Genomic DNA, 26507 nt, shown 5'->3' with positions numbered 1-26507 from the left:
AAGGCTTTGTCTCTGTTTCATTTCCGACTGTACTCCCAGAACTGGAATCCTGCCCAGAATATCGTACACATGCAATAATATTTATCAAAGGAATGAGTTAATACCTCTTCTGGATTTCTTAAAACTCGTAATCAGGTAATATACCTGTAATATATAAACACATACATCCATATGTACTCCATGCTTAAGGTAAACAAAGCATTTTCAGCAAAAATAAGACTAAGCCAAGAATAATCACAACCACCACTACTATTTAGAATTATTTTAGACATACTAGCCAACAAAATTATTAAGAGAAATTTGATAAACTAAAAAGAGGAGGTAAAATGATCAATATTCGCAACAGATGAGTTTATTCCTGGAAATCCCAAGAAAATCATCAGCAAAACTACAACAAACAATAAAAGAATATATTTAGATTTGGGGGAATACATTCAACCCGCAGGAAATAATAGCCTCCCTATTTACAAGTCACCCAATCAAGTAGAATATGGAAAGGAAAAAGTCTCATTTGCAACAGCAACAAAAGGGGATTAAATACTTGGCAATTAAAAGGAACATGTAGGATCCATAAACTTTAAAATGCTCCTGAGGAACACAAACAAACATTTTAGCTGGGTAACTATGCCCCTATTCTTGGAAAGGATATCATTCAGATGTCAGTCCTTAAATAATGTATAAATTTAATGCACTCCTAATAAAAGTGCCGATAGGGTGGTGGTGGACGTGGAGGTTTTAAAAACTAGACATGCTGACTCTAAAGTTCTTATGGAATAGTTGAAACGAAGTGTGACTAAGGACAATAAGGCTGTGCTGGCCTTACCAGACACTAAAGTATATTCTAATGTGACAACATGTAAAATATTATAGTTCTGGAAAATGAATGTGCCAACAAACCAGAGAAAACCAAAGATAGACCCAAGTACTTAATTTAGTATGCAACTTAGGTAGCACTGCCGTATCCGTGGAGAAAAGATGGACTATTCAATAAATGGGATTGGAAAACTAGACCGGCCCAAGAAAATGTCAATGGATGGCCCTCTGGCTCTTTTTTTTTTTTTTTTTTTTTTTGAGACGGAGTTTCGCTCTTGTTGCCCAGGCTGAAAGGCAATGGCACGATCTCGGTTCACCACAACCTCTGTCTCCTGGATTCAAGCAATTCTCCTGCCTCAGTCTCCCGAGTAGCTGGGATTACAGGCATATGCCACCACGCCCGGCTAATTTTGTATTTTTAATAGAGACAGGGTTTCTACATGCTGGTCAGGCTGGTCTCGAACTCCTGACCTTAGGTGATCCACCCGCCTCGGCCTCCCAAAGTGCTGGGATCACAGGCGTGAGCCGCCGCACCTGGCCCCCTCTGACTCTTTATACCAAATTTCTTATTTTAAAAAAGTCAAATAAAACAGTAAAGCCATAATGATGGAAGTAGTCTAGAACTGGTTTGTGGTAATATTGCACAGCTATGTAAATTGACTAAAATTCATTGAGCTGTAAACTTAAACTGAGTGATTTTTATTACATGTAATATGTCTCAATAAAGCTGCTTTTAAAAGGAGACCATACCATTACTTGAAAACATAATTTAAAAAAAAAAATCTTAGAGTGAAAAAAAATTTATAATAATGACACAGAACTCCAAATCTCTAAAGAAAAGATTGACAGTTTGACTAAGAAAAAACAAAAAAATTTTAACACAACAAAAAACATCCCAAATAAATCAAAAAAACAACTGACAAATTAGGAAAGATGAATTATCTTAATATAGATATATATAAAACTCCTGGAAACCAATAAGGAACACATACTAAATAAAAATGGGCAAAAAGCATGAACAGTTTTCAGGAAAGGAGATGCCAATAGCTCCTATAAATACGAAGCGATGCTCAATCTCACTTAAGAGAAATTTAAATTAAAATTATGAGATACAAGTTTTCCCCTAGCCAATTGGCAAATGCAAAAGGTATGACAGCACAGTGAGTCCACAGGGTGTAAGGAAACTGGCACTCCCAAACATCAATGGCCCCATCAAGCAATTACACATCCATGAACTGATCCTAAGGATCCCCCCCCCCACTTTTACTAAATGACACGTGGCTGCAGGTACTCCCTATAGCATTGTTTGTAAGAGCAGAAAATTAGAAACGCCCTAAATTGTTCAGCGAGAGTGTCGAGTGCTAAGTTTCCAGGTGTCGAGGAGGTCAATGAGGACAAAAACCCAAACCGAAAGTAACCACTGAGCCCTCATGTCCTCACTGTGAGCCTATAAGCAAGAGTCAAAACAGTAAAAAGTCGCCAGCTCCTGCAGTATTCCGCTACTCCCCAGGAAGGGGCTCAGATGTAGCCTGTGGACGGCAGTGCAGGATCACTGCAGAGGGGTTGGGGTGTGGGGGATGCTGGGGGTGGGCAAGGACAGATCACTGGGTCAGAGTAAAATGTTTTCAAGCCCCCACCCCTCACAAGAAGACCTCAGCAGAGGTGCCTGGGAAGGGCGAGGCCCTTTGATAAGGAAGCCTCCACCTGGAGAGGCCTGGGCTCAGAACGCGCAGGACTCCTTGACTCTAACACCCTCTGACTGTGCCCCACGTGCGTGGCAGGGAGGACAGCTTTCCCCATGAGGCCTGCAGGTAAAGCCTTTGTAATTGCCTGGGGTGGGACCTAAAGATCACAGGGAGGGTTCTGGCCTGGAGACTGTGCCTCAAAGAAAGGAGTGTTGAAGTATGTGATGGTGTATCCATAGAAAATAACACTTTACAGACAGGAAAAAGAAACAGTTCCTAAATGTCTTGCTACAGAGCTATTTCCATGTGAAAGAAGCACAGTTCATAACAGGATATATCAAGTCCATAACAATGTAATATACCACAGCTGGTGTTTTTAAAAACAAGACCATTAAAAAAAAGAATATGCATATATAGGCAAGTACACATAAATATGTGTCTATTTACGTATAGGACACACAAGAAGCTGGTAACAGTAGTTGCCCATCAGAGTAGGATGCTGGGAGAGAGTAGTCAGAGAGGCCCTTGTGGACAAATGGCCCACACATATCTCTACAGATTTACATGTGCTAAATCTGGCCTAGAGTATACTTATTAATAATTCAAAGTCTAATTTGTTTAAAGAAATAGAGTAATCACAGAAGTTACATCTGAACAAATAACTCCAAATCTCACCTGGCCAAGTTGTTGTTGTTATTATTATTATTATCTTTATTATTATTGTTATTTTGAGACAGAGTCTTGCTCTTGTTGCCCAGGCTGGAGTGCAGAGGTGCGTTCTCGGCTCACTGCAACCTCCGCCTCCTGGGTTCAAGTGATTCTCCTGCCTCGGCCTCCTGAATAGCTAGGATTACAGGCGCCTGCCACCACGCCTAGCTAATTTTTGTACTTTCAGTAGAGACGGGATTTTGCAATGTTGACCAGGCTGGTCTCAAACTCCTGACCTCAGATGATCTGCCTGCCTCGGCCTCCCAAAGTGCTGGGATTACAGGAGTGAGCCACCGCGCTTGGCCCTGGCCAGGTTATTATAACAGATAATTTAATACCTGGTTAACCTCCCCCAGGCAGGGTTAAAGGGCACCTTTCCCCACATCCAAATTTTGGTTCTGAAATTATCTCCATCAATATATTTCAAATAAAGAATGTAAGACAACTGTGATATCTCACAAGTTGATCTATGAATTCTTTTTAGAATCTCAAATGAAAGGCACTATGTAATTATGAAGTATTATCGCTATGATTTATGCACCCAAAGGTTAGGAAATTCTAAATAACATGCTTTACTGTGATGATTTTTCTGTCAGTGAGAAATCTTCACCTCACCTTCTCATCTCCTCAATGTTAAGTTGATAGACGTTTATTCCAGAGGTATGCTGGAATCTCTATACAACAGGAAAAAAAGAAAGAGAAAAAGAAAGAAAAAGAAAGAAAGAAAGAAAGAAAGAAAGAAAGAAAGAAAGAAAGAAAGAAAGAAAGGACTTCTCCAATAGCATGTGAGAAGGACAATTATTTTTGTGTTAAAGATAAAATCTGTACTAAAATGATGTAGGTTCTTTTTGCTCAAAATATAGAGCAGAAGTTTTTGTTTACTCCTATAATTCTCATTTTATCCCTTCTAGACAACCAGCATAAATCACATATTATGTGTTTTACACAGAAATCTCTCCAATATAAGAAATATAAGGAATCTCTCTGAAAATAAAAATACAGGAACGGTTCTTTGCAGACCTATTTTAAGACTATTATCCTTGGACTGGGGAGAATAATCATCAAAGAATGAAAGTAGCTGGAGGGAAGAAAAACTTTCAGAAAGAAATCTTACAGTGTCTTTTCCATGGTGACATCAAGTTCTGATTTAGGGATGACCAAAGCATCTTTGAGCTGTGACCCAGCCTACTGCCTTCATTTTGCAGGTGGGAGCAAAGGTCAAATGGCTTGCTCAAGGGTCCCACAGGGAGCAGCTCATGGCCTGAGACACAGCCCTAATCCCTCAGATGGCTCTCCACCCAGAATTGAAGCCTACGTCAGCTACTCACTTATTAGCTCATGCACAGGCAGTTTTTGTTTGTTTTGTCTATAAAATGACAAATAGGAGAAAGTGTTCATCTAAGTTAAGGCTACAAAAATTAAAACTTCCTATTGTTGCCTTTAACACCAACTGTCACCCGGAAATTATATGTAAAGTAAAATATCTGTGGCTAATGCTGTGAGCACTACTCCTGCCCTGTCACTATCTAGAAATGGAGGCAAAACGGGGTAGGGGAGGGGACGAGGTGCATGTACCCATGCTTTGTGTGTGCCTTGTTGAGAGGGCTCCAGGGTGAGACTTCCCTCGCTCAAATTCCAGCCCGGCTGCTCCCAACTGCCGTGAGCCTGAGCATGTGCCTTGGCCCTCTCTAAGCCCCGGTGTCCTCATCTGTACAGGGGGAATGAAATTTACTTCACGGGGCAGATTCAGGGCAACATGTTGGCATTCCATAAGTATGAGCTTTCTTAGGCACGCATGTACATGCTGAGCTCTGCTGTCCAAGTGAAGAACCACACGAAGCAGGAATACACCGAGTGGACATACTGGGCCTCATCCCTGTCCACAGCTTAAATAAACCTGAGCCAGAATCTCTGGGAGAGAGCCCAGCCCTGTCCACCAACCTACCCTCACAGCCTCTCTCCTCCTAGGGCAAACGTTAGTGGGGACAAGAGAGAACCCAGGGGCAGGGTGGAGTCTACCCCTGTGCCTGACAAGCTCCAACAGGACTACCACTACTTTCTTCAGCCACAGAGGGCCAGGCATCCCAGCAGTGACAGCTGATCAGTTGCCTTCCATGCTGAAAGACAACCCCAAGAGCTTGGAGCACATACGACAGCTCATTGTACTAAATCATAAACACAAAGTCGAAAATGGAAGACTAATCTCATGCTGTGACCTAAACGAATGTCAAAGAAGTCTATACTGAGTTGACTCTGTAGTCCCTCAAAATTCAAGTCCACCGGAACCTGAGGATGTGACGACCTTCCTTGGAAACAGGACCTGTGGAGATGTAATTAGTTAAGATTTGGTCAGAGAGAACTGAGGTGGGCTCTAAATCCAGTAACTGGTAGCCTTTTAAGAGAAAAAAAGACAGAGACACAGATACGAAGGGAGAACACCATGGGACACAGGTGCCCGAAGCTGGAGTGTTGCATCTATGAACCACAGAACAGCAAGGACTGCCGGTAATCACCAGAGGCTAGGAGAGGCATGGAACATATTCTCCCTCGAGGTTTCTGGAAGGAACCAACTTTGCCAACACCTTGATTTCAGATTCTAGCCTCAAGAGCTGTGAGGAAATACATTTCTGTGGTTTAAACCACCCAGCTGTAGTACTTTGTTGTACAGGGAATATAGAGGATCCAAACCGTGAAAGGAAAGGATTCCGAAAGGGATATGGGGCTATTTAGGCTACATTCATATACCTAAGACACAAGTGGCTTATTCCTTAAAGTTGGCCACGAATTCTTTGCTCCTCTTGCCCCTGAGGATATGATATGCCCTTCTCTTGGATCTGGAAAGTTCTCTCTTCTGCAAGCCATAAAATATGGCAGAAGTGAAAGTGTGACAGTTTCTAGGCCCAGGATTTAAGAAACTAGCAACTTCTGCTCTCTATCCCCAGAGCACTTCCTAAAGTCCTGCATGACTCCGTAAGAATCTGAAGTGGCCACACTGGAACGTCTATGCAGAGAGGCCCTGAGACCACATGAACACAGAGAGATGCCCTGCCAGCCCCTGGATCGCTCTTCCTGCCCCCCAATAATTCCACAGGAAGCCCCAGACACCCAGGAGCAGAGACAAGTGGTCCTGCCACACCCAAACCAAATTGCTGATTCCTAAGTAAAATAAATGACTCTTGGAGTTTTCAGCTGTTGAGTTTGGAGATGTTTTGTTTTACAGCAATAGATAATCAGGGCAGCTTATGATGCTCAGCCTTTAATATAAAAGTAGAAGCAAAATATGTTACACCTTAAAAAGGAAACATTAGAGAAAACTTAAATCAAAGCAATAAGAAATGTTAATGGTCCTGGCAGGGGGGCAGAGAGGTGGCCGGTTATGGAAACTATGGTATTTAACCTGAAACTTCAGAATGCCCAAGCATCTAATGGGGGTGGAAAGATGGGAATGACCAAAGTGCCCTGCCTCTGCTGAAAGCCGAACAAGATAACTGGGTTCTAAATGAGGAAGAATCTCTGTTGTAGCTTGAAATACTAGAATGAGCCCCTGGCGGTGGCAGGAACCTCACACCCTCTGGAGAAAAAACCAAGAATAAGATCACAAAACACAGGTACCAAGGGGGGTTTGAGTGTCCCAGAAATGAACTTGGCCAACTTCTCTCTGCATCCACTCACTCAATATCCAAAATACAATATGTTATTGTCTCGAGCCTTAGGGCACTTGTCGGAAGGCTCCTTGTATTAAATTGCCACGAGATAAAAACAGGCAGAACAGCCTTTCATGTCACTGAACTGTGATAAAAAATAACTTGCCACTTAGCTTCCTTCTGACTGCAAAGCATCAAAGGCATCTAAGACATGAATTTTCTGTGAGCCAGAGAGGGGCAAGACAGACAGATGCTCAGCAACACTCTAATCGTCAGGAGGAACGGTTTGAAAGGTATAAAGTCAGTCTGCCCCAGTTGCTGAATCCAGGAGCGACTCTTCCAGGGGTCCCAGTGACTTGTGGCGCCCAGAGGGGGTAGGTCTATGTGGAGGGACGGCCAGCCCACTGTGGCCTTGCCCTCTGCTGAATTCCTATGACGACTGTGACACCAAGTAACTTTCACGTCAGTTTAACCAACCATCTACATCATCAAGGCCCTGGACAAGAGCCAGGCTGCACACATCACTCCATCCACTACATCAGGGACAAGCTCTGGCCCCACAGTGTGTGTGCAAGAACCAAGCCTGCTTGACAGGTGATAGTCAGGCTCCCTTCACTTTCCAGAAGCAAGCTCAGGGACCTCAGGGGACAGACACGTGCAGTACAATTACACAGGGGAACAAGACAGTCCAGGATGCTTGTGATGGGTAATTTTACATGTCAACTTAGCTGGGCAGTGTCCAGATATTTGGTCAAACATTAATCTGGGCCAGGCACAGTAGTTTATGCTGTTACTGGCTCTTTAAGGTGTCCCTTTTCTTCCTGGAAACATCTGTGGCTGCAGCACCTTGGCCTGAGTTCTCGTCCTGCATCCAGGAAGAATGAGGTACGCAGACAAGTGAAGGGTGAACAAGACGAAGATGAGCTTTATTGAGTGTTACAACAGCTCAGAGAAGACCCGTAGTGGGTGGCTCCTCTCTGTAGGCAGGCCATCCGTCAAGAGTTCAGTTCTCTGCAGAGAGGAGGCCCTGGAGAGGGTGGCTCCTCTCTGCCAGTAGAATGTCTCCACAGCTCTCAGCAGAGAGAATAGCTCCTCTGTGCAACTAGTTGTTCCATCATCTCCAGCTATCAGCAGAGAGGGTACTCCACTCTGCAGCTAATCATCCCATCTCTCTGCCCTCTTCGTCCCCTGGCCATCTCGTCTCTGCCCTCTTCGTCCTCTGGCCATCCTCTCCCTGCTCTGGCTGAGCCCAGGGCTTTTATGGACCTCAGAGGGGAGAAAGTACATGCCAACTGGTCCATGGGCGGGCCTGGAAGAGGCGCCACAAGTCCCCACTCTGGTCAGTGGGACTGGCAGCCCGGCCCTCAGCCTTCAGGCCCTCCCTGGCCTAAATATGGGGCCTTACTGGGGCCCGCCCCCCTTCTAGCAGGACTCTCTCTCCTACTGCCATTCAGGGCCCCAAGGCTTGACCCCAAACCCTGCTCCAAGATTGGAGTGGGCACTGGGAGAGGAGAGAGGCCAGACAGCAGGAGCAGACATCCTCAATCCAGTAGGGGTACAGGGGAGGCCCTTCCTGGGCCCCCAAGGATGCAGGCTGCACCAGGGAGCTCCCACCCCATCAACCCAGGAAGGACAGGGTTCCTGCTTGTCCCCGGCTCTTGCCTGCTCCATGGAGCAGGAGGCCCAGGATCTACAGCTGTGGATCAGGTGGCTGGAGCTGCACCTGCACCCACGCCCACACCCAGCAGGGCAAATCCTGCCTGCTCCCAGCCCCGTCTAAGAGCACAGGGAGGCTTGGATCCACGGCCACAGTTTGGGCAGCTGTGGCCCCACCAAGGAGGGTAGGCTCCTGCCTGCTCGATAGAGCAGGAGGCCTGGGTCTGGACTGCGGTTTGGGCGACTGCAGTGGCACCTGGGGAGCTCCCACTCCACCTCAGAAGGGGCGGGGCTCACATCAGCTCCATGGAGTGTGCAGCCCCAGTCAAGCCTCCCTGCTGCAGCCACTGCCACCAATGCCTGTAATCCCAACACTTAGGGAGGCCAAGGCAGGCAGATTGCTTGAGCTTAGGGGATTGAGACCAGCCCGGGCAACCTTGCAAAACCATGTCTCTACAAAAGATACAAAAATTAACTGGGCATGGTGGTCACACGCCTGTGGTCTCAGATACTTGAGAGGCTGAGGTAGGAGGATGGCTTGAGCCCGGGAGGTGGAAGTAGCAGTGAGCCAGGATCGTGCCACTGCACTCCAGCCTGAGCGACACAGGGAGACCTTGTCTCAAAAAACAAACAAACAGAAAAACATCCTCACCTGTTTCTGTGAGGGTGCTTTTTAGATGAGCTTAGTATTTACATTGGTGGCCTCTCAATAAAGCAGATTGCCCTCTGTAATGTGGGTGGGCCGCTGCAGTCCACTGAAGGCCTCAATGGAACAAAAGAGCAAGAAGCAGTCGTGCTGGCAGTCATCTTCACACGTGAACTGCAGTATCGGCTCTTCTCTCATCTCTGGCCTGATGGCCCACCCTGCAGATTTTGAAGTTGCCAGCCTCCCAAACTCCGTGAACCAATTCCTTAAAAGAAACTTCTCTGTGTGCACGCATGCGTATGTATATGTATAAGTGCACATGCACATACACATCCTATTGGTTCCGTCTCTCCGAAGAACCCTGACTAGCACAGCGCCATAGCAGTTCTCATGGCCTCCTCTCACCCAGGAGCCCAACAGTCTGCGACTTAGCTGCTTACCCTCTAACTGCTGGCAGCAATCAACTTCTCCACTAACCACTTCTCCAGCTCTCGGCCTCTGCTCGCTGTTTTGTTCAGTCTCTACATGCTCCCCACTCCTACTCCAAAAGGGGCCAATGATCGCATTCTAACCCAGTGGCCCTCCTGAGTAGACTTCCCACTGGAGACCACCTCAAAGTCCAATGGGCTTCAAGGACAAGGCAGTGACAGCTGGTCTCATCACCTTTGGTCAGGTTAGAGGAATCACAAGGTACAAAACTCACTGAACTGGTCATAACTGGCCTCCCCCCACTCCACCACCACCCCTACCGCTTTAAAAATCACTAGTGAGTAGGGTAGGAGGTGTCCAGAGACTTCTGAGACACTGCCATGTTACTGGCAGGCACTTTCAGGCAAAATACAGACTCCCACATTCTACCAAGAGCATGGTTGCTAAGGTTGCCACTTTCAGGGAAGGACAGACAGGACACATCTACTTAGGGTGCAGACAAGGAGAGTGGCTCCTCACCTTCACACAAACCTTTGTTAGAGCTGGGGATGCGGCTCCCACATTAAGGGGTGGGATGGACAGGAGAACTTTTTCAGAGGCTCCCCCGCTGACACCCACCCCTCCCATTCTGGCCTACCCAGGCCGACAAACTAGAAGGGTGACGATGGCAGCTTTGAGGTTCTCCCCTCTGAGACCTCAGTTTGACGTGTCTGGGAATCTCTGATCATCTGCTTGAGCACCTACTTTGTGCTACACTCTGCTGGGCACTTTTACTTCTATCGTTCATCAAAGTAAGAAGTTGTGATATTTCCACTTCACATATGAGAGATATAATGTGACTTACCCAAGGACTGGAACTGAGGTCGCTGCTCTTTCTACTGAAAAGTGCTATGTTCTGGTGACTCATCCAAGTGAATAAATTCATCAAGTCCTCATTGGGGTACTGCACAGGCCAGGGGCCACATAGGAGTGAGGCATACAGAGATCAAGAGTCTCAGCCATACTTCCAGGAGAGTGGGACAGCCATGGCCTTGGCAGCCACTGCCACCCCAGCTCCCAGCACAAGAATTGGCACCTGGTATGATAGTTGGCGGTCAAATTCCCTGGGCCAGAATCAACCACTTCACACACGTGACTTCTCATGATGGTCTTTTTTGCTGTATCAACTTGGTGAGGTTACAGTTCCCAGTTACTCAACCAAATACGAACCTAGCTGTTTCTGAGAGGTATTTTGTAGATGTGGATAAAGTTCATTGTTAGTTGTCTTTAAGTAAGAGAGACTACAGAGATCATCTGGATGGGACAGATTCAGCAGAAAGGTCTAAAGAGCAGAGCCAAGGCTTCCTTAAGGAAGAAATTCCATCTGTAGATGGCCACTTCTGTGTCTGCTCCATGGATCCTGGACCTGCCTGAACAGCCCCCACAATCATATAAGCCAATTCCCCCGAATAAATCTCTTAATGTAGATCTCCTGTGGTTCTGTTTCCCTGGTTGAACCCTAGTTAGTACACCTCTCTTTGCCTTAACCTCTTTATGCCTCAGTTTCTTGTCTTAATATAGGGAAAATAATAGTATCGACCTCACAGAGTTGACTTGAGAATAGCACAAGTAAAGCATTGAGCCCAGGTACCTGGTAAGATCCCAACAAGTATGAAATATTATTATTCATGTAGTAGTAGCTATTATTATTAATAAAGTCATGCTCTTAAGAAAGAAGGTAATGGGGACATTAAAAAAAATAATTATGGCCTGGCTCATGCCTATAATCCCAGCACTTTGGGAGGCTGAGGCGAGTGGATCATGAGGTCAGGAGTTTGAGACCAGCCTGGCCAATATGGTGAAACCCCGTTTCTACTAAAAATACAAAAATTAGCCGGGTGTGGTGAAGCGTGCCTGTAGTCCCAGCTATTCGGGAGGCTGAAGCAGAAGAATCGCTTAAACCCAGGAGGCAGAGGTTGCAGTGAGCCGAGATCATGCCGCTGCACTCCAGCCTGGGAGACAGAGCAAGACTCCATCTCGGGAAAAAAAAAAAATTACAACATAAAGAAATATTTGCTGAAAATATACATAGGTATAAAGTATACCAGGCACTAGGAGAAGAAGTACCTAAGTGTGCCCAGGCCACAGTGAGAAGCCGCTGTAAGTATACAATGCAGTTGGCCCAAGTTCCCCCTTGCTTCCGCTTTGGGACCTTAACTCCTAAGGAGATGGTGCAGGGTGAGAAACTCCTTCCTCTCAAAGGCTTTTTAAGCCTAATCTATAGAGAAGTATTTCCCAGTGGCTATAATCCTTTTAATGGGAAATCACTCATTTACTCAAATTTTTACTGAGCATGTTTCAAGTGCTAGGTGCTGTGCTAAGGGCCTGGGAATAAACAGGTTAAACCAAAAACACCTTTAGATGGAGGAAGGCAAGGGGTCAGACAATAAACAGGTAAACAAATGCCTAATCTCCAAGTGTAACACGTAAATGAGCAAAAAGAGCCTGGTGAGGGAATAAACTGAGGGTTTATTCTCCCACCTCCCACACCCCACCCAGCCATGCCGTGCTCCCAGCAGGTTGAGACCACAGCAGAGCATCCTCCTGCCAGGGCAGCAGTTGGACAATGAGTTGAGGATTGCTGGGGAACATTATCTTGGTGTTGGGCTTTTGCTGTTGTTCACCTGAGATGCCATTAGTGGACAACCAAATCCAATGACTCTCAAACTGTGCTCCTAAAGGATACCATGGTGTTCCGCAGAGCACACAAATGTTTGTTTCAAAGTTCACAGATGCAGAGGCTGATAAGGGATTGTAGGGGTGGTCATAAATTCTCATTCTCACTATTCCAGCCAAACTGCTTCACTATCAACAAATGCCCCTTTTACCTTCTAAAGTAAATCTGCTCTCATAAAACACCAACTTCACCTGCTCTTACACAGTATCTAATATTTTTACTCACAAACAACCCACTCTATTGCTTTAAAAACATTTGGAAACCACTGCTATTAACTAATTCCACATTAACATTTTTTGAAAACTGAAGTTTGAAACTGACTTATTTTCAGAGATGGCAAATTGCTACTAAAAATACATTTTATGGTTACTTGTCATCATCTACCCAAAAAGTACAAAGGAAAATTAATTTAGGACTTTTTAAAAACTAATCATTCTGTTCACACAAAGGGTAAATTCACTTTATACCCTAAATGTGGTTTCCCTGGTGATGGGATGGTCCGTATTCAATCCTGCCAGTACAGATCACTACCTTAAAATTGACCAGCTAATAAAATTTGTTAGGGTGACAGTTTACAGTTACTGCTTCCATAACAAAGGCTGTACATGAATTTCTAACCAGGTATTTACTGCCTCCACATGAACCAAGATCACACCAAATCATCCTGAAAGGAGAGGATACTGAGTTAATATCCATTTATAAAGATGGTAACTTCATTAAAGGGTCTTCACTATATGTGTGTACTAAGTAAATAAAACATTGCAATTACATGAAGAAACATATAAATTCACATAGGTGAGATGACATAAACACACATCTCCCTCCACATATCAGACTCTGTAAAAGGTTTATTTAAAATCATATTAAATTACGCTGCCTCAACCCAGTTAATCTATCCAGTAAACCAGTGCAGCAAACAGCTTTCCTCTTTGTCAGGAGAGTGTGTGCCTGGAAGCAAAAGTCAACAATGAAAAAAGTTTCAAAGAAGGATAATTCCTATTTGTTTATAAATTTTCACTGGATGCTTAACTAAACCTATATTTGTGCTTCACACACACCCAATATTCAACAGCACCACCTTTTCCCTCATCATGCTACGAATCCAAAGCCTCCCTACTGAATTAAGTGTTGTTTTTTAAGTCTCAAACGTCACAACTGAAAAAAAGTATTCAGTATAAACATGTATTAGGGTTGCATTTCTTCAGAAAACATCTAGCATGGAAGAATTTTATTAAAATCACGTTGTACTTATACCAATTGAACTTGCATCTATTTAAGTGTGAACCACATTAAAAACTATTGTAATAACTAGACACACAAAAGTTAAAGGCCAGGTGCAGTGGCTCACCCCTGTAATCCCAGCACTTCGGGAGGCCAAAGCAGGAGAATTGCTTGAGGCCAGGAGTTCAACACCAGCCTGGACAACATAGCAAGACCCCATATTTATAAAAAACTTTTTAAAAAATTAGTCAGGTATAGTGGCATGTGCCTATACTCCTAGCTACTCAGGAGGCTAAGGCAGGAGGATCGCTTAAGCCCAGGAGTTGGAGGTTGCAATGAGTCATGACTGATCTACTATACTCCAGCCTGCAACAGAGTGAGACCCCCAACTCCAAAAGAAAAAAAAAAATAAGTTAAAATAGAAAAAATATACAATGCAATAAATACCATACATTTCAATCATCATATGCTTAAATAACTGAGGGGATCAAATTAATTTTGTAAAATATACTAGATTTCATTTATAAAACAATTCAAGTGGCACATTAAGAGGCTTACACTATCATCACTTTTCCCAGCGGTCACACAGTCATCTAGCTGTACACACTCACCCAATGCTATCAGTCAGAGAACGTTAAATGAGTACCTGACAACCCTCAACCAATTGCCAGGTCTCCTCTCTCACATACAATCCATATAGCTACCTAAGCAACCCTTGAAGACCTCCATATGCCATTTTAAAAGAGCCCTAACAGCTAGAGAATGAGTCCTTAATTCAATCTGTTCATCAGTATGCCTAGTGATTGTGCAAGGGCTGAAAGATGCAAAGATGAATAAGATGTGACCTTTCACATAGATATCTGTGGTCAGGCACACAGAAGGTGCTCAATTAATACCTGCAGAATGAAGGTAGGAGTGGGTGAGTAAGCAAGCTCACAGTCTAGTGCAGTGCTATCCAAGAGAAATATAAGCCAAGCCACAAATGTGAGACACATACATAACTTTACGTTTTCTAGTAGGCGAATTTAAAAGGTAGAAAGACCTCCTTCCAATCTGTCCACAGCCCAGGCAGGGGGCAATGAATAATAAATACGTAAAAAGAAATAGGTAGAATAAATTCTAAAATATTTTATTTAACTGAATGGATATAAAACACTATGATTTCCTTACTATATAAGTATTAAAAATTATGACATATTTTATCTTGTTTTGTACAAAGTCTTTGAAATCCAGAGTGCGTTTTATATTACAGCACGTCTCCATTCATACTGTGCACACTTCAAAGCTCATTTTGACTAGCCCTTTTTTAATTTAATTTGTGTGTGTGTGTGTGTGTGTGTGTGTGTGTGTGTGTGTGTGTGTGTGTGTGTGAAATGGGGTTTGGCTCTATCACCCAGGCTGGAGCGCAGTGGCATGATCTTGGCTCAGTGCAGCCTCCACTGCCCAGGCTCAAAGGATTCTCCCACCTCAGCCTCCCAAGTAGCTGGGACCACAGGTGCGTGCCACCACACCCAGCTACTTTTTTGCATTTTTGGTGAAGATGGGGTTTCATTAAGACAATCATTGCCCAGGCTTGTCTTAAACTCCTGAGCTCAAGCGATCCTCTCATCTCGGCCTCCCAAAGTGCTAGAATTATAGGCATGAGCCACCACGCCCTGCCCCTTTTTTTAATTCTATAAAGACACCGTGGTCAATGAAAGCAGTTGGGCCTGAAGAAACAGGAAGTGATGACAGCTTGAACATATGGAAGGGATAAATGGATGCAGGAAGAACTCATGGGACCACCTTGACAGTTGCTGTAGTTGTAGGTTGGCCAATGTGAGATCTAGTACTGCCATCAATTGTCTTTGCAACTTAATCTAAATTGTGCTTAAGCACCTTGACGTGAGTCTCTATTGTTACAGTGTTCTGTTGAGTCATGGTTAGGGCATCATAAACAGTCTCTGATCCAAAAAATGGTCCAAATCATTCTTCAACGCACTGAAGGATCATTCCCTGCTGACCAATGGTTGCTACAAGAGCACTGGAAACGATCGCAAGGTTTGATATGTACAGTTTAATATCATCAAGGGCAAGATCAGATCTCAAGTTGATGCCTTGGACTAGGTTCTCCATCGAAAGACCTGCCATCTTTGTTGGTTTAGACGCACAGTAAGTGATCATACATCTGTGCTCTGGCCATTGTCCACCAAAGCCTTCACATCACTCATCAATCAGCGCTTTCTCTTGCTTTGGAAGTGCCATCTGTCTGCGCTTCTCCTCCTTGGCTGTTTCTGGGTTCTTCCTCGTTTGCCAGCGGATATCTTACAGTGGCAGGCATACCATCCCATCTCACTCGATAAAACCTCCTGCATCACCATCGTAGATCTTAAGCCTTCTGGTACGTTCAACTGTTTCCTAGCGGAGCCAAGATATGAATGTTTCCATATCAAGTAAAGATATGGAACATTTCTGTTTTGGCAGAAAGTTCTGTTGAGCAGTGGGCCTCCCAACAGAGGAGGTCCTAAGTCCCCAGTGAGGACAAGAAGGGGCACTGAGGGTTGGGGGATGGAGGAGCACACACTGCAGGAAGCTGGGCTTGTGGGCCACCCAGGAGAGTTTGACCTGTATCGTATGGACAGTGGGGAATCAAAAAGGTTTGGGGGTTTTTTTGTTTGTTTTAATAGCAGAAAGGTGACATGATAAAATGTTCCCATTTAGGAAAGTGGTTTTCTGGAGATAGAGCAAGACATGAACTCAAAGAGTGATTGACAATGGCAATAGAGGGCACAGTTTGGAAACACAGATGCACAGGCCAGAATCAATCCACAAGGAAGTCTCTTCCAGTCCAAGAATTTTTCTTTTTTTTTTCTTTTTTTTTTTTTTTTTTTGAGAAAAACTCTTGCACAGTCGCCTAGGGTGGAGTGCAGTGGGGCAATCATTGCTCATTGCAACTTTAAACACCTGGGCTCAAGCAATCCTCCCACTTCAGCCTCCTGAGTGGTTGGGACTACAGGCATGAGCCACCACACCTAGCAAATCTGTAAATTTTTTGTTGAAATGGAGTCTGTGTTGCCAGGGCTGGTCTTGAACTCCTGGACTCAAGCAATCCTCCCATCTCGCCTCCCAAAGTGCTGGGATTACAGGCGTGATTCACTGCACCCAGCCCCATAAGACTTCTTATTCAATGCAATAAATGACTCTTTATTCTGAGATTATATTCCTTTGGGGGCATTAAGATGTTTTTATGAGATAGTGGAAACCAGAGATTATGACTACTTTCAAAATGTCCTTTCTGGGTAAATTTTAAAATAGCAATACTATGTTACTCCCAAAATTCTATTTCTAAAACTTCGTTTGCAAGTAAAATCCAAAATTCTGGGAACCACTGTTTTAAACAACTTCTGGAGCTTATTAAGATGACTATAGGGTCCAATGTGTACACATTATTCTGTATAATTATTTTCCTACTCATTTTATGCATACACGTCCATGTAGTAATAATACTGACATGACTCTTATCCTAAATTACTAAAATGTATTATTGTTTAGTCATTCCCTTAATGTCTTGTATTGAATCTGTGCCTTTATTAGTATGAATAGCTTTATCCAAATTAATTTTCTTCCTCCTAGCCCCAGTTCCATGAATTGTTTCCTCAGGTATGATTTCCAGCAGGAAATTCATCGGTTACTGGCAATGCAGTTTGGTTTATGTTTCATTCTTATTACACATCACCAGATTGTACCAAAAAGACAATCTGCAGCACAGTCAACATTTCTTAATACCCCAACCAATAATGGGCTAGAATTAATTCTGATAATTTCACAAACAGTTGCCTTAATTTTAATTTCTTGAATTGCTAGAGAGAATATGTCTGTTCCTCATGATGATATTGTCTCTGAAATTCCCTATATTCATCTCTCCTAACCACTTCCTGAGAGGATGCTGGGTTCTGACCTTTGGTATCTCAATTCTTTATATTTTGGATAACCATTTAATCTTTCAAACTGTCCCATTATTTTCACCAATGCTGTAGCATTCCATTTACTATTTATTCTGTTGCCTTTGGCTGGGCTATTTCTCTTTTATTCTCCTGATATTCAGGCACATCTGTCTTATGTATGATGATTTTCTCCGTTGCTTCTGTGGTCATAAGTTTATCTTCCCTGAACAGCTGGGTTAAAAATCCTATTCCATTTTCTTCTAGTTATTTTATAGATAAATACAGTGGAACCTTAAAGCAGTGGCCTTTATGCTCTGAAATTAATAACTGGGGAACTTTCTAGTATGAGGGCAATTTGCTCGGATAGCTCCCAAGGTGGACCTGGCCACATCACAAAATGACAAATTCCACAGAACAGCTACTCATCTCCAATCAGCAGTGAAGGTGGACATGGTGTCTGAGGACTGAAACTTTAAACTCTTCCTAAAGGGGGTCGGCACCCTAAAATTCTCTCCATTACCAGTGTTGGCACTTATATGTCAACAATCTTAATTAAATTTTGAGTAATAAAGGTTATCAACATACAAAAAGCAAGAACCTGAAGAAATATACTGTCACCCAAGAGTACAAAAACCAAACCAAATGGCTATAGAGGCAGTTCATCTACTTTTTCTTTTTTCTTTTTGATATGGGGTCTTGCTATGTTGCCCAGGCTGGTTTTGAACTCCTGGCCTCAAGCAATCCTCTCACCTCAGCTTCCCAAGTAGCTGGAATTACAAGTGCATGCCACTGGACCTGGCTTCACCTAATTATTTTTCATATCATGAAACTCTATGGAAAATTTCAATAGCTTTCCCCAATAAATAGACAACAGAGAAAAAAACAATATGATAAAGGAATAAAAAAGCATATATGTATTCATTTACAAAATTTAGATCGCTCTGGCCGGACGCAGTGGCTCACGCCTGTAATCCCAGCACTCTGGGAGGCTGAGGCGGGCAGATCACGAGGTCAGGAGATCAAGACCATCCTGGCTAACACGGTGAAACCCCGTCTCTACTAAAAATACAAAAAATTAGCCAGGCATGGTGGTGGGCGCCTGTAGTCCCAGCTACTCGGGAGGCTGAGGCAGGAGAATGGCGTGAACCCAGGAGGTGGAGCTTGCACTGAGCCGAGATCGAGCCACTGCACTCCAGCCTGGGCGACTGAGTGAGACTCTGCCTCAAAAAAAAAAAAAAAAAAAATTTAGTTTAGATTGCTCTGTATAGATTTTTACGTATCTACATCTGTAATACATAGGGAAAAAAACCCAAAAGTAAATTCACTGAAAGGTTAACAGTGGTTATCTGTAGGGAGGTAGAATTATAGGTAATTTTAATTTTCTTTATACATTTTTTGCAATATAAACTTGCATTATAGAATTTATATAAATTAAACTTCTTTGTACACCCATATACAAAAGCCATACTTCTATTCTTTTAAAAATTTGAATTCTTTTTAAATGAAGGTAGAAAAGATTCTGTTGAATCAAATGCTACTAATTAATCATGCTAAAGTACCTCAACTTTTATTTAGGTCACTGCTCACTACACACAAGTCCTACATTTTTTTTTTCATACATACAGGCTTCCTATCATTTATAACAGTAAATCTACAGAGATTCGTTATAATACCATAAAGAATATTATCAAAATACCATAAACTTTCAACTGCCTTTGTTCAAGGTTACAGTCTCAAATGACTTATAAACTAATCTGCAATGAGGTCTACATAAAAGTGAAATGATGGTATCATAGTTAAGTGTTGTATAATTTTATCACTGCCAGTTAATGTAATACTACTTATCTAACAGGAACTTTTTATAAAACTTAACTATTCTTTAAAATACTCTAGCAGGAAAAATAAAGTGGTGGGGGAAATAAAAACAGATAAAACAAGAACAATGGGAAGTTGGAGTTGTTAAAGTAAGGTGATGGATATAGGGTTGCATTACTATTCTATTTTGCATACATTTGAAAATTTTCCATTATATGATGTTCTGAAAAGGTGCTAGGAAAAATGCAAAGAAATATAAACCTGTGCACAATCATTCGTCATATCAACTAACGTAACACAATTAAGCTAATAGGCACTTTTTCTTTTTCTTTTTTCTGAGACACAGTCTCGCTCTGCTGCCCAGGCTGGAGTGCAATGGGACTATCTCGGCTCACTGCAGCCTCCCGCTCCTAGGTTCAAGCGATTATCCTGCCTCAGCCTCCTAAGTAGCTGGGACTACACTCACGTGCCATCACGCCCAGCTAATTTTTGTGTTATTAGTAGAGATGGAGTTTCACCATGTTGGCCAGGCTGGTCTCGAACTCCTGACCTCAAGTGATCCACCCACCTTGGCCTCCCAAAGTGCTGGGATTACAGGCATGGGCCACTAGGCCCGGCCCAGTTTTTCCTTTTTAACACATCAGGGTGACTATTTCAAAGTAAGCATTCTACCTGAAAATTCCAATAGAATTCTGACTCTCTACTTTTTCTTTATTAGGCAAGACAGAGTATATACAGGTAAAATCTTTGAAGAAAAAAAAATTGTCTTTCATATGCATCTACAGATTTGATTCGGATTTCAGACTGTCCTTCCTGTGCCAGATTCAGAGCCAAGATAGTCAGCTAACAGAGCACTACCTGGCTTGTGACATTTAAAAACTAAAGCCAGATGCATGCTAACTCAAGCAGCGGCAAGACCCTAGTCTAGGAGTCTCATTCTGTGTGACACGGAGGAAGAGCCCTGCCACTTTCTCTAAGAGGAATGCAAACTGGTCTGTACCCAAGTAAGCTGCAGAGCAAAAAACCTCAGCACTCAAAGGAAGTAGGCAACCAAAACCACCATCATTTATTTGAGAGTCTGTTCTCTATAACAGCTGCAGAGGATGACAGGGATACTACGGATCTGGGATCCCCAAACTGATGACTTCTCAGTGCATCAAAAGCGAAATTTAAACGTAACCTCACCTCACTTTTATAAGGCACAATTAAAGAGTTTTCATTGTCACAAATGATCCTCCTATTTCCCCAGAGAAGATTGGCAAAGCCTGTTTTATTTCCATTTTACAGGTGTAGAAACTGAGGTTCGGGGCTGTCAGAAGACTTGCTCTTAAACAAGTCTTCTGACTTCAAGGACAGTATTCTTTTCACTACCCAACACTCCCCTTGGAGTGTGTCTATGAAGGGAAGGAGAGGAGAGAAAGAAAGTGAAGCAGGGCAGCAAACGGGGAATCTGCGTTATGTCTAGCACTTCCTGAGTTTCAAAACACCCAAAGTTATTTTCTTATTATCCATGAGGTTTGGCCTAGTCTTTGCTATGAGCGTGGATTTAACTGTACTTCATTTACATCCATATTTTTGTAGGCTTGCTTTCTCTGCTTTCTGAGTTCTGAGAGAAGTCTCCTAACAATTCGCTTAACCTAAGAAATAGGAACAATTAACTTTTTTTAAACCAGGAGGGACCGTCATAGTCGTGTGGCTGGGAGGTTTGCTGCTGGTCCTCTCTCCATAAATCAAGACGGCGCAAAGGAAGAGGAGTCGGCAGAGCGACTGTCACAGCCCCCAACTCCCCGGGGCTGCTTAACCTAGTAGGAGAGCAAAGCCTACCTCTCTGACTTCGTGAAGCTGGCCGGAATACTGACTCTTGGCTCTTCGGGCGGCTGCAGGCGACTTGTGATGCGTGATTGTGACAACACCGGGGGCCCCCACACTGAGGTGTCTCTGGCTACAGGGAGACGCAGAATTGGGTGTTCCATGTGGGAGCAAAGTGAGACTTCGGCTTCGGGAGCTTGGAGCACTCTAGAATAAGCAACAGGTGTCAAAACTCAACAACTGACCTGCAGAACACAACTAAGTGTTGGCTTCTATTCATTTTGGACCTCTTCATCTTTCCCCTTCCTCTCTTTAGGGAGCTGAAGGTATGAAGGAGGTATAACAACACTGCATGCCCAAATCCCAAAGATACTCACTGAACTGCCCTTCCTTAGCTGCCCTTCTGGTTTCATCTCCAGTTGTGCTTCCTGTCCTATGCTATGGCCATGAACAGCTATTCAAAATCCTGCCCCCCACCCTCCCCGACCCGCACACCATGGACGCTTATGGAGCTCTGCCTGTCTACCTATTATTTCCTCTTCCTAGAATGCCCTTCCTCTGTGGCTGGTCAGGCTCTGCTGAACCTTCAAACTCAGCATGGTGTTCTCTGCTCTGTGAAGCATCTCCCTGGCTTTCTCGGCCTCTCTGCTGCTCTTATTCCACTGCATCAAGATTATATTGATTATCCAGTTACTTTCTTAAGAGATGCTTTCATGCTCATCTTTATATCCCCAAGGCCTGGCATATCACAATTGTTTAATTTATTAAGTGCTTAATAACGTCGGCTATATGCATGAACTAAGCTGTGCACCAATTATTCCTCATTTGTTAGTCCAGTGTTTACATTTCATCCTGTAATAATATATAATCCAAATTACAATCTAGTTTATGATAAAGATGGCATCTCAACTTAGTGGAGATGAATTTTTCAGTAAATGTTGGGATAACTGGGAAGCCATCTGAATAACAAAGCTGGATTCATCGCTCAGATCACAGACCTCGAACGGATCAAAGATTTAAGAAAAACAAACAGTACTAGAAGAAAACGCGTAACCATGGGGTAGGAAAGGCCTAACACTTTGAAATCCAAAAGCCATACCAGAAAAGCTTAGCCGGGTGCAGTGGCTCACGCCTGTAATCCCAGCACTTTGGGAGGCCAAGGCGGGCGGATCACCTGAGGTCAAGAGTTTGAGACCAGCCTGACCAACATGGAGAAACCCCATCTCTACTAAAAATACAAAATTAGCCAGGCATGGTGGCACATGCCTGTAATCCCAGCTACTCAGGAGGCTGAGGCAGGAGAATCACTTGAACCTAGGAGGCAGAGGTTGCGGTGAGCCAAGATCACGCCATTGCATTCCAGCCTGGGCAACAAGAGCGAAACTCCATCTCAAAAAAAAGAAAGAAAACAAAAAAGAAAAGCTTGATAAATCTGATCAACTAAAAACTGGAAATTTCTGCAAAGGAAACAAACAGACCAACAAAACACCCCACTACCACCACCAACAAAGCCAAACTATAAACTAGGAAAAATGTACAGCTGGAAATAATTATTAAAATGGGCCAAGGTATGAAGACAGCTTACAAAAAAAGAAATATAAATGGCTTTTAACACATAGGAAAATATGTTCAACTGTACTCAGAAGATAAATGTAAATTCAAATTACTTTAGATAATCATCTTTCACTCATCAGATTGGCAAAAATTCAAAAGTCTGAATACACAATCTGTCAACCAGGCCACAGAGAAACCAGTTTGTGGAAGTAAAAACGGTGGCAAAACCCTGAGAACAGCAATCGGCAGACCCATCACAGATACTAACACATCTCCCCTGGCTCCAGCAATCCCCTCTCTGGGAATGTATCCTCCAGACATACCTGCAGCTGGGTGAAATGCTGTATGTCCCTGTTAGTCACCGCAGCACTATGTTTGATGGCAAAGGACAGAAACAACCCAAATGTCTGTCAGCATGGGACAGGTTAAATAAATTATGGTACATCTATGTAATGGAATACTACCAAGCTGTAAGAGAACAATGAGAGAGGTCTCTATGAATTGATCTGAAAATATCTCTCAGCTATACAGATAAGTGAAGGAAGGCACATAATTGTTCTATAGTATGCAAAATATAGCTTTTCCAACATGAGGTAAATAGGTATTTTTGTTATTTAACTTGTTGAAAATTATTTGTTTAAAACAAACATACTGTGGAAGGATACATATAAAACTATAAAGTGGCTGCTTATTTGTGGAGAAGCAGGGAATGAGAGGATAGAAACAGAGAAGAGGGGAGATTTTTTCACTGTATACTTTTTATATTCCTTCACTTTGAACTATATGTATGTATTCCCTATTGAAAACATTTTAATTCTGCATAAAATTTACATTCTAATTGTTCCTATGCTTCATCTCAGCTTGAGAAAAGGCAAGTTAGATAATGTGGAAATCATCTAGTTCCTACAGTTCAAACATTTACTGAATACCTACTATGTGCCTAGGAAAATATCTACTGTGTAGTGTCAGGAAGAAAACAAAATGTATGAGACAGTTTTTCACCATAGATACCTATAATATTGCTGGGGATGTAAGATGCACATATACAGAGACAGACGGAGGGAAATATACACAGATGCACACTTACAAGATGGTGCATAACAGGGGCTAATTTTGCAACACAGCCAGAAAATGTCAAAGAAGTGAGCTCATCTCATCACGGCAGGATGTTCCAAGGGTGATGGGCCTGAAGCCTGAGTAGGCTTTGGGAAACTAGACAGGCAAGGCAGCACACTACATAGCAACCCAACAGTCTAGATACCCTAGGTTGTCTTAGCCTCAGGCCTCGGCTAACAGGCACAGCTCTAAAAACTGTTAAATGTTAATGATCCGTCATTTTACAGATCACCAGGGGATGGAGGAATGGGGCAAGAGCCAGGGTAGAAATCAGAGTTTAGGTTTACCTTGAAATACCGCAGACTGTAAAGATTATCTGGGTTTGACTTGGACATAACGAATTGGAATGCAGATAAAGATAGGAAATAAACATATGTTAGGTAATTGCAGAAATGTGTGGTCTAAGAACTATATATCTTGATCACAATGAGCTATAATAATCACCTACTTTCAGCTTCAATCTTTTCACTTGAAGAGTAGAGGGAGAAAGAGGATATTTCTTTAATAATAGTAAATTTGCCTAAGTATTAAGAGTCCACTGAAATATATTTTGACTGTCAGTGAGGCTTATTCCAGTCCAGGAAAAGGCAGATTTTTCCCTGGGCTTTGAAGCTAGACAGATAAGTTTCATTCTTCATACACACACCTCTATCCCCACTCCTCCCCTACCAAACCCCTGCTCTTGCCATGTGATCTGGGGTGAGTTATTTAAGCTTTCCCATTAAGCATCAATTTCCTAATCTTTAAAAAGAGAAATAATAATATTGACTCTTAAAAGTCACCATGAAGTTTAAATTAGATTATGCATATAAAATACTTAGCACAGTGCCTGACATGCAGAAGCTGCATGGACAAAGTTTGTTTCTTAATATCACTGAAAACTTGAACAATGAAAACCTTATGGATTTTTAAAATGTTAAGAAGTTGCTTAGCACAAAATCATAAGCAGTCGATGAGTCACTGACCTTATTTTCTACAAGGTAAGACTGGTCAGAAGCCCAAAACATAATTAAATACTTATAGAGTCAGCCATTAAATATCAAGATTGTAGGGAAAACACACACACACACACACACACACTCTTCTAATGCTGAGTAGAAATGAGGACTCATCAGAAATCAGAGAGGAAGACAGGTCTGGCAATAGACACCTTTGCCTGTAGCAGTATCACCATGAATGGCAATAAATCAAGAAATTCACCCAAGAGCAAAATTATTCCACGGTGGATGTCTAAAACCATGATCATAAGTACTTAATGGCTGTCATTTGAATTTACAAGCAGTAAATTTGAGTCGAAAAACCTTTAATTTTCCATTAACTGGGGATTCTCACAGTGTAATTCACATCCATGCCTTCTTTCAGGATAAACATGAGCAAAAAAGTCTTCCCTTGGTAAATCCCACAAGTAATCAGTCATTACAAGAACAAGTGAGAAAAGGCAGCAAATTGCAACAACTATAAACGAGCAGGCTGTGTTTCCAAAAGGCAACCTGTCTACAATCTCCAGGTTTTGTTTCAAAATTATGCTTGCATGTCATAAAAGCCTATCTTCGCTATTAATTTAAAATATTAACAGAGTCTGAGAAACAACATGGCAGGTTTTTGTTCCAAATATTTACTTCAATGGGGGCAACTAGAAACACCAAGTGTGCCATCTGTGGAAAATTCAGAGTCGAGAGCAAGTTTCTTCATCCTTTGCTTAGGAGAATCGCCCCTCACACAGCCATTGGTGTTCATCTGGCTACTCCTTATGTGCCCTCACTTCATAAGCACCTGGCTGATGACGGAGGACAGCAAAAAGAGTGTGGGAGCAGGTGAGACCAAGTGCTGATGCTCACAGCCTGTCCAGGCATCTGCACACAATCACACAGGCCTCTTGGTCTTTCCCTACATTCTTACTGAATGATTGCTAAATTTCCCAAGATTGCAAAGAGAAGACAAAACACACATATGCTTTGAATTTACTGGCCAAAACTGCCATTTGGGAAAGGCATGCTTGGAAAAGGAGAGGAATCACTAGAAAGAATCTGTCCAATCAAGGTAATCGGGCAACAAGCCTGGGAGATAGAAGCCCAGTGTGAGAAAGCTTAGGGCGAGAAGCACTGGACCATCTGCAGGCCCTGTACCCATCCAGTACTATGGACGGTGTGGGGAGTGATTAAGAGCACACCTTCTCAAGTCAACTGCCTGAGTTCAAATCTGGGCTCCAACACTTGCAAGCTGTGTAACCTAGAAAATGCAGGTATCTTCCATTCTAAAGTTTAATATTACCTACTTCATTGGGTTGTTGGAGAATGATATGAGAAAAGACACATAAAGCATGTGTCATAAAGTATGCAATAAATATCATCATTAATTAATAAAATGAGGTCTTCAAGCCTCATTATAGGGGAATGGTTGTTAAGTGGTCCCTGAATGAACTAATGGCCATTTTGGTCCTTGGTATCTTAAGTAGTCACAGTCTTAAGGCTTCCTTAACTTTAAAAGATAGTCATCCTAATTACTAAAAAACCACTTGCTTCAGAGAAAAAAAAATGCACTTAAAATATGATTTCACATTTTCAGAAACCCAACTGTTATAGAAAGCAAAGTTCCCTGTAAATTAATCCAATCTACATGGGTTAGCAAAAAAAAATTAGTATTTAAACTAATGGAAAGTTTCCCTTAATACTTGCAATAAAGTTCCAAATAGAAAAGATCAGCTGGTCCTAAAAACTTCTTAAGACATGTATCAAAAGTTTGTAATTGCTGAGCTAGAATCAAAAGGAGGCA

At 42.7% G+C, this 26507-nt stretch overlaps 1 protein-coding gene across 1 annotated transcript in view; it reads right to left on the bottom strand.

Moving 5' to 3' along the window:
• Positions 1 to 26507, bottom strand: part of OSBPL10 (oxysterol binding protein like 10) — a 336085-nt gene that overhangs the window by 157877 nt on the left and 151701 nt on the right. The window contains exon 4 of the mRNA XM_032162229.2: positions 21081 to 21272. Within this exon, the coding sequence (XP_032018120.1) occupies positions 21081 to 21272 (192 nt within the window). The remainder of the gene's footprint in view (positions 1 to 21080; positions 21273 to 26507) is intronic.

This window comes from Hylobates moloch, unplaced genomic scaffold (assembly GCF_009828535.3).
Source record: "Hylobates moloch isolate HMO894 unplaced genomic scaffold, HMol_V3 SCAFFOLD_8, whole genome shotgun sequence".
NCBI classification, from domain to species: domain Eukaryota; kingdom Metazoa; phylum Chordata; class Mammalia; order Primates; family Hylobatidae; genus Hylobates; species Hylobates moloch.
The sequence above is the reverse complement of the archived record's forward strand: the minus strand, read 5'-3'. Positions and strand labels throughout refer to the sequence as shown.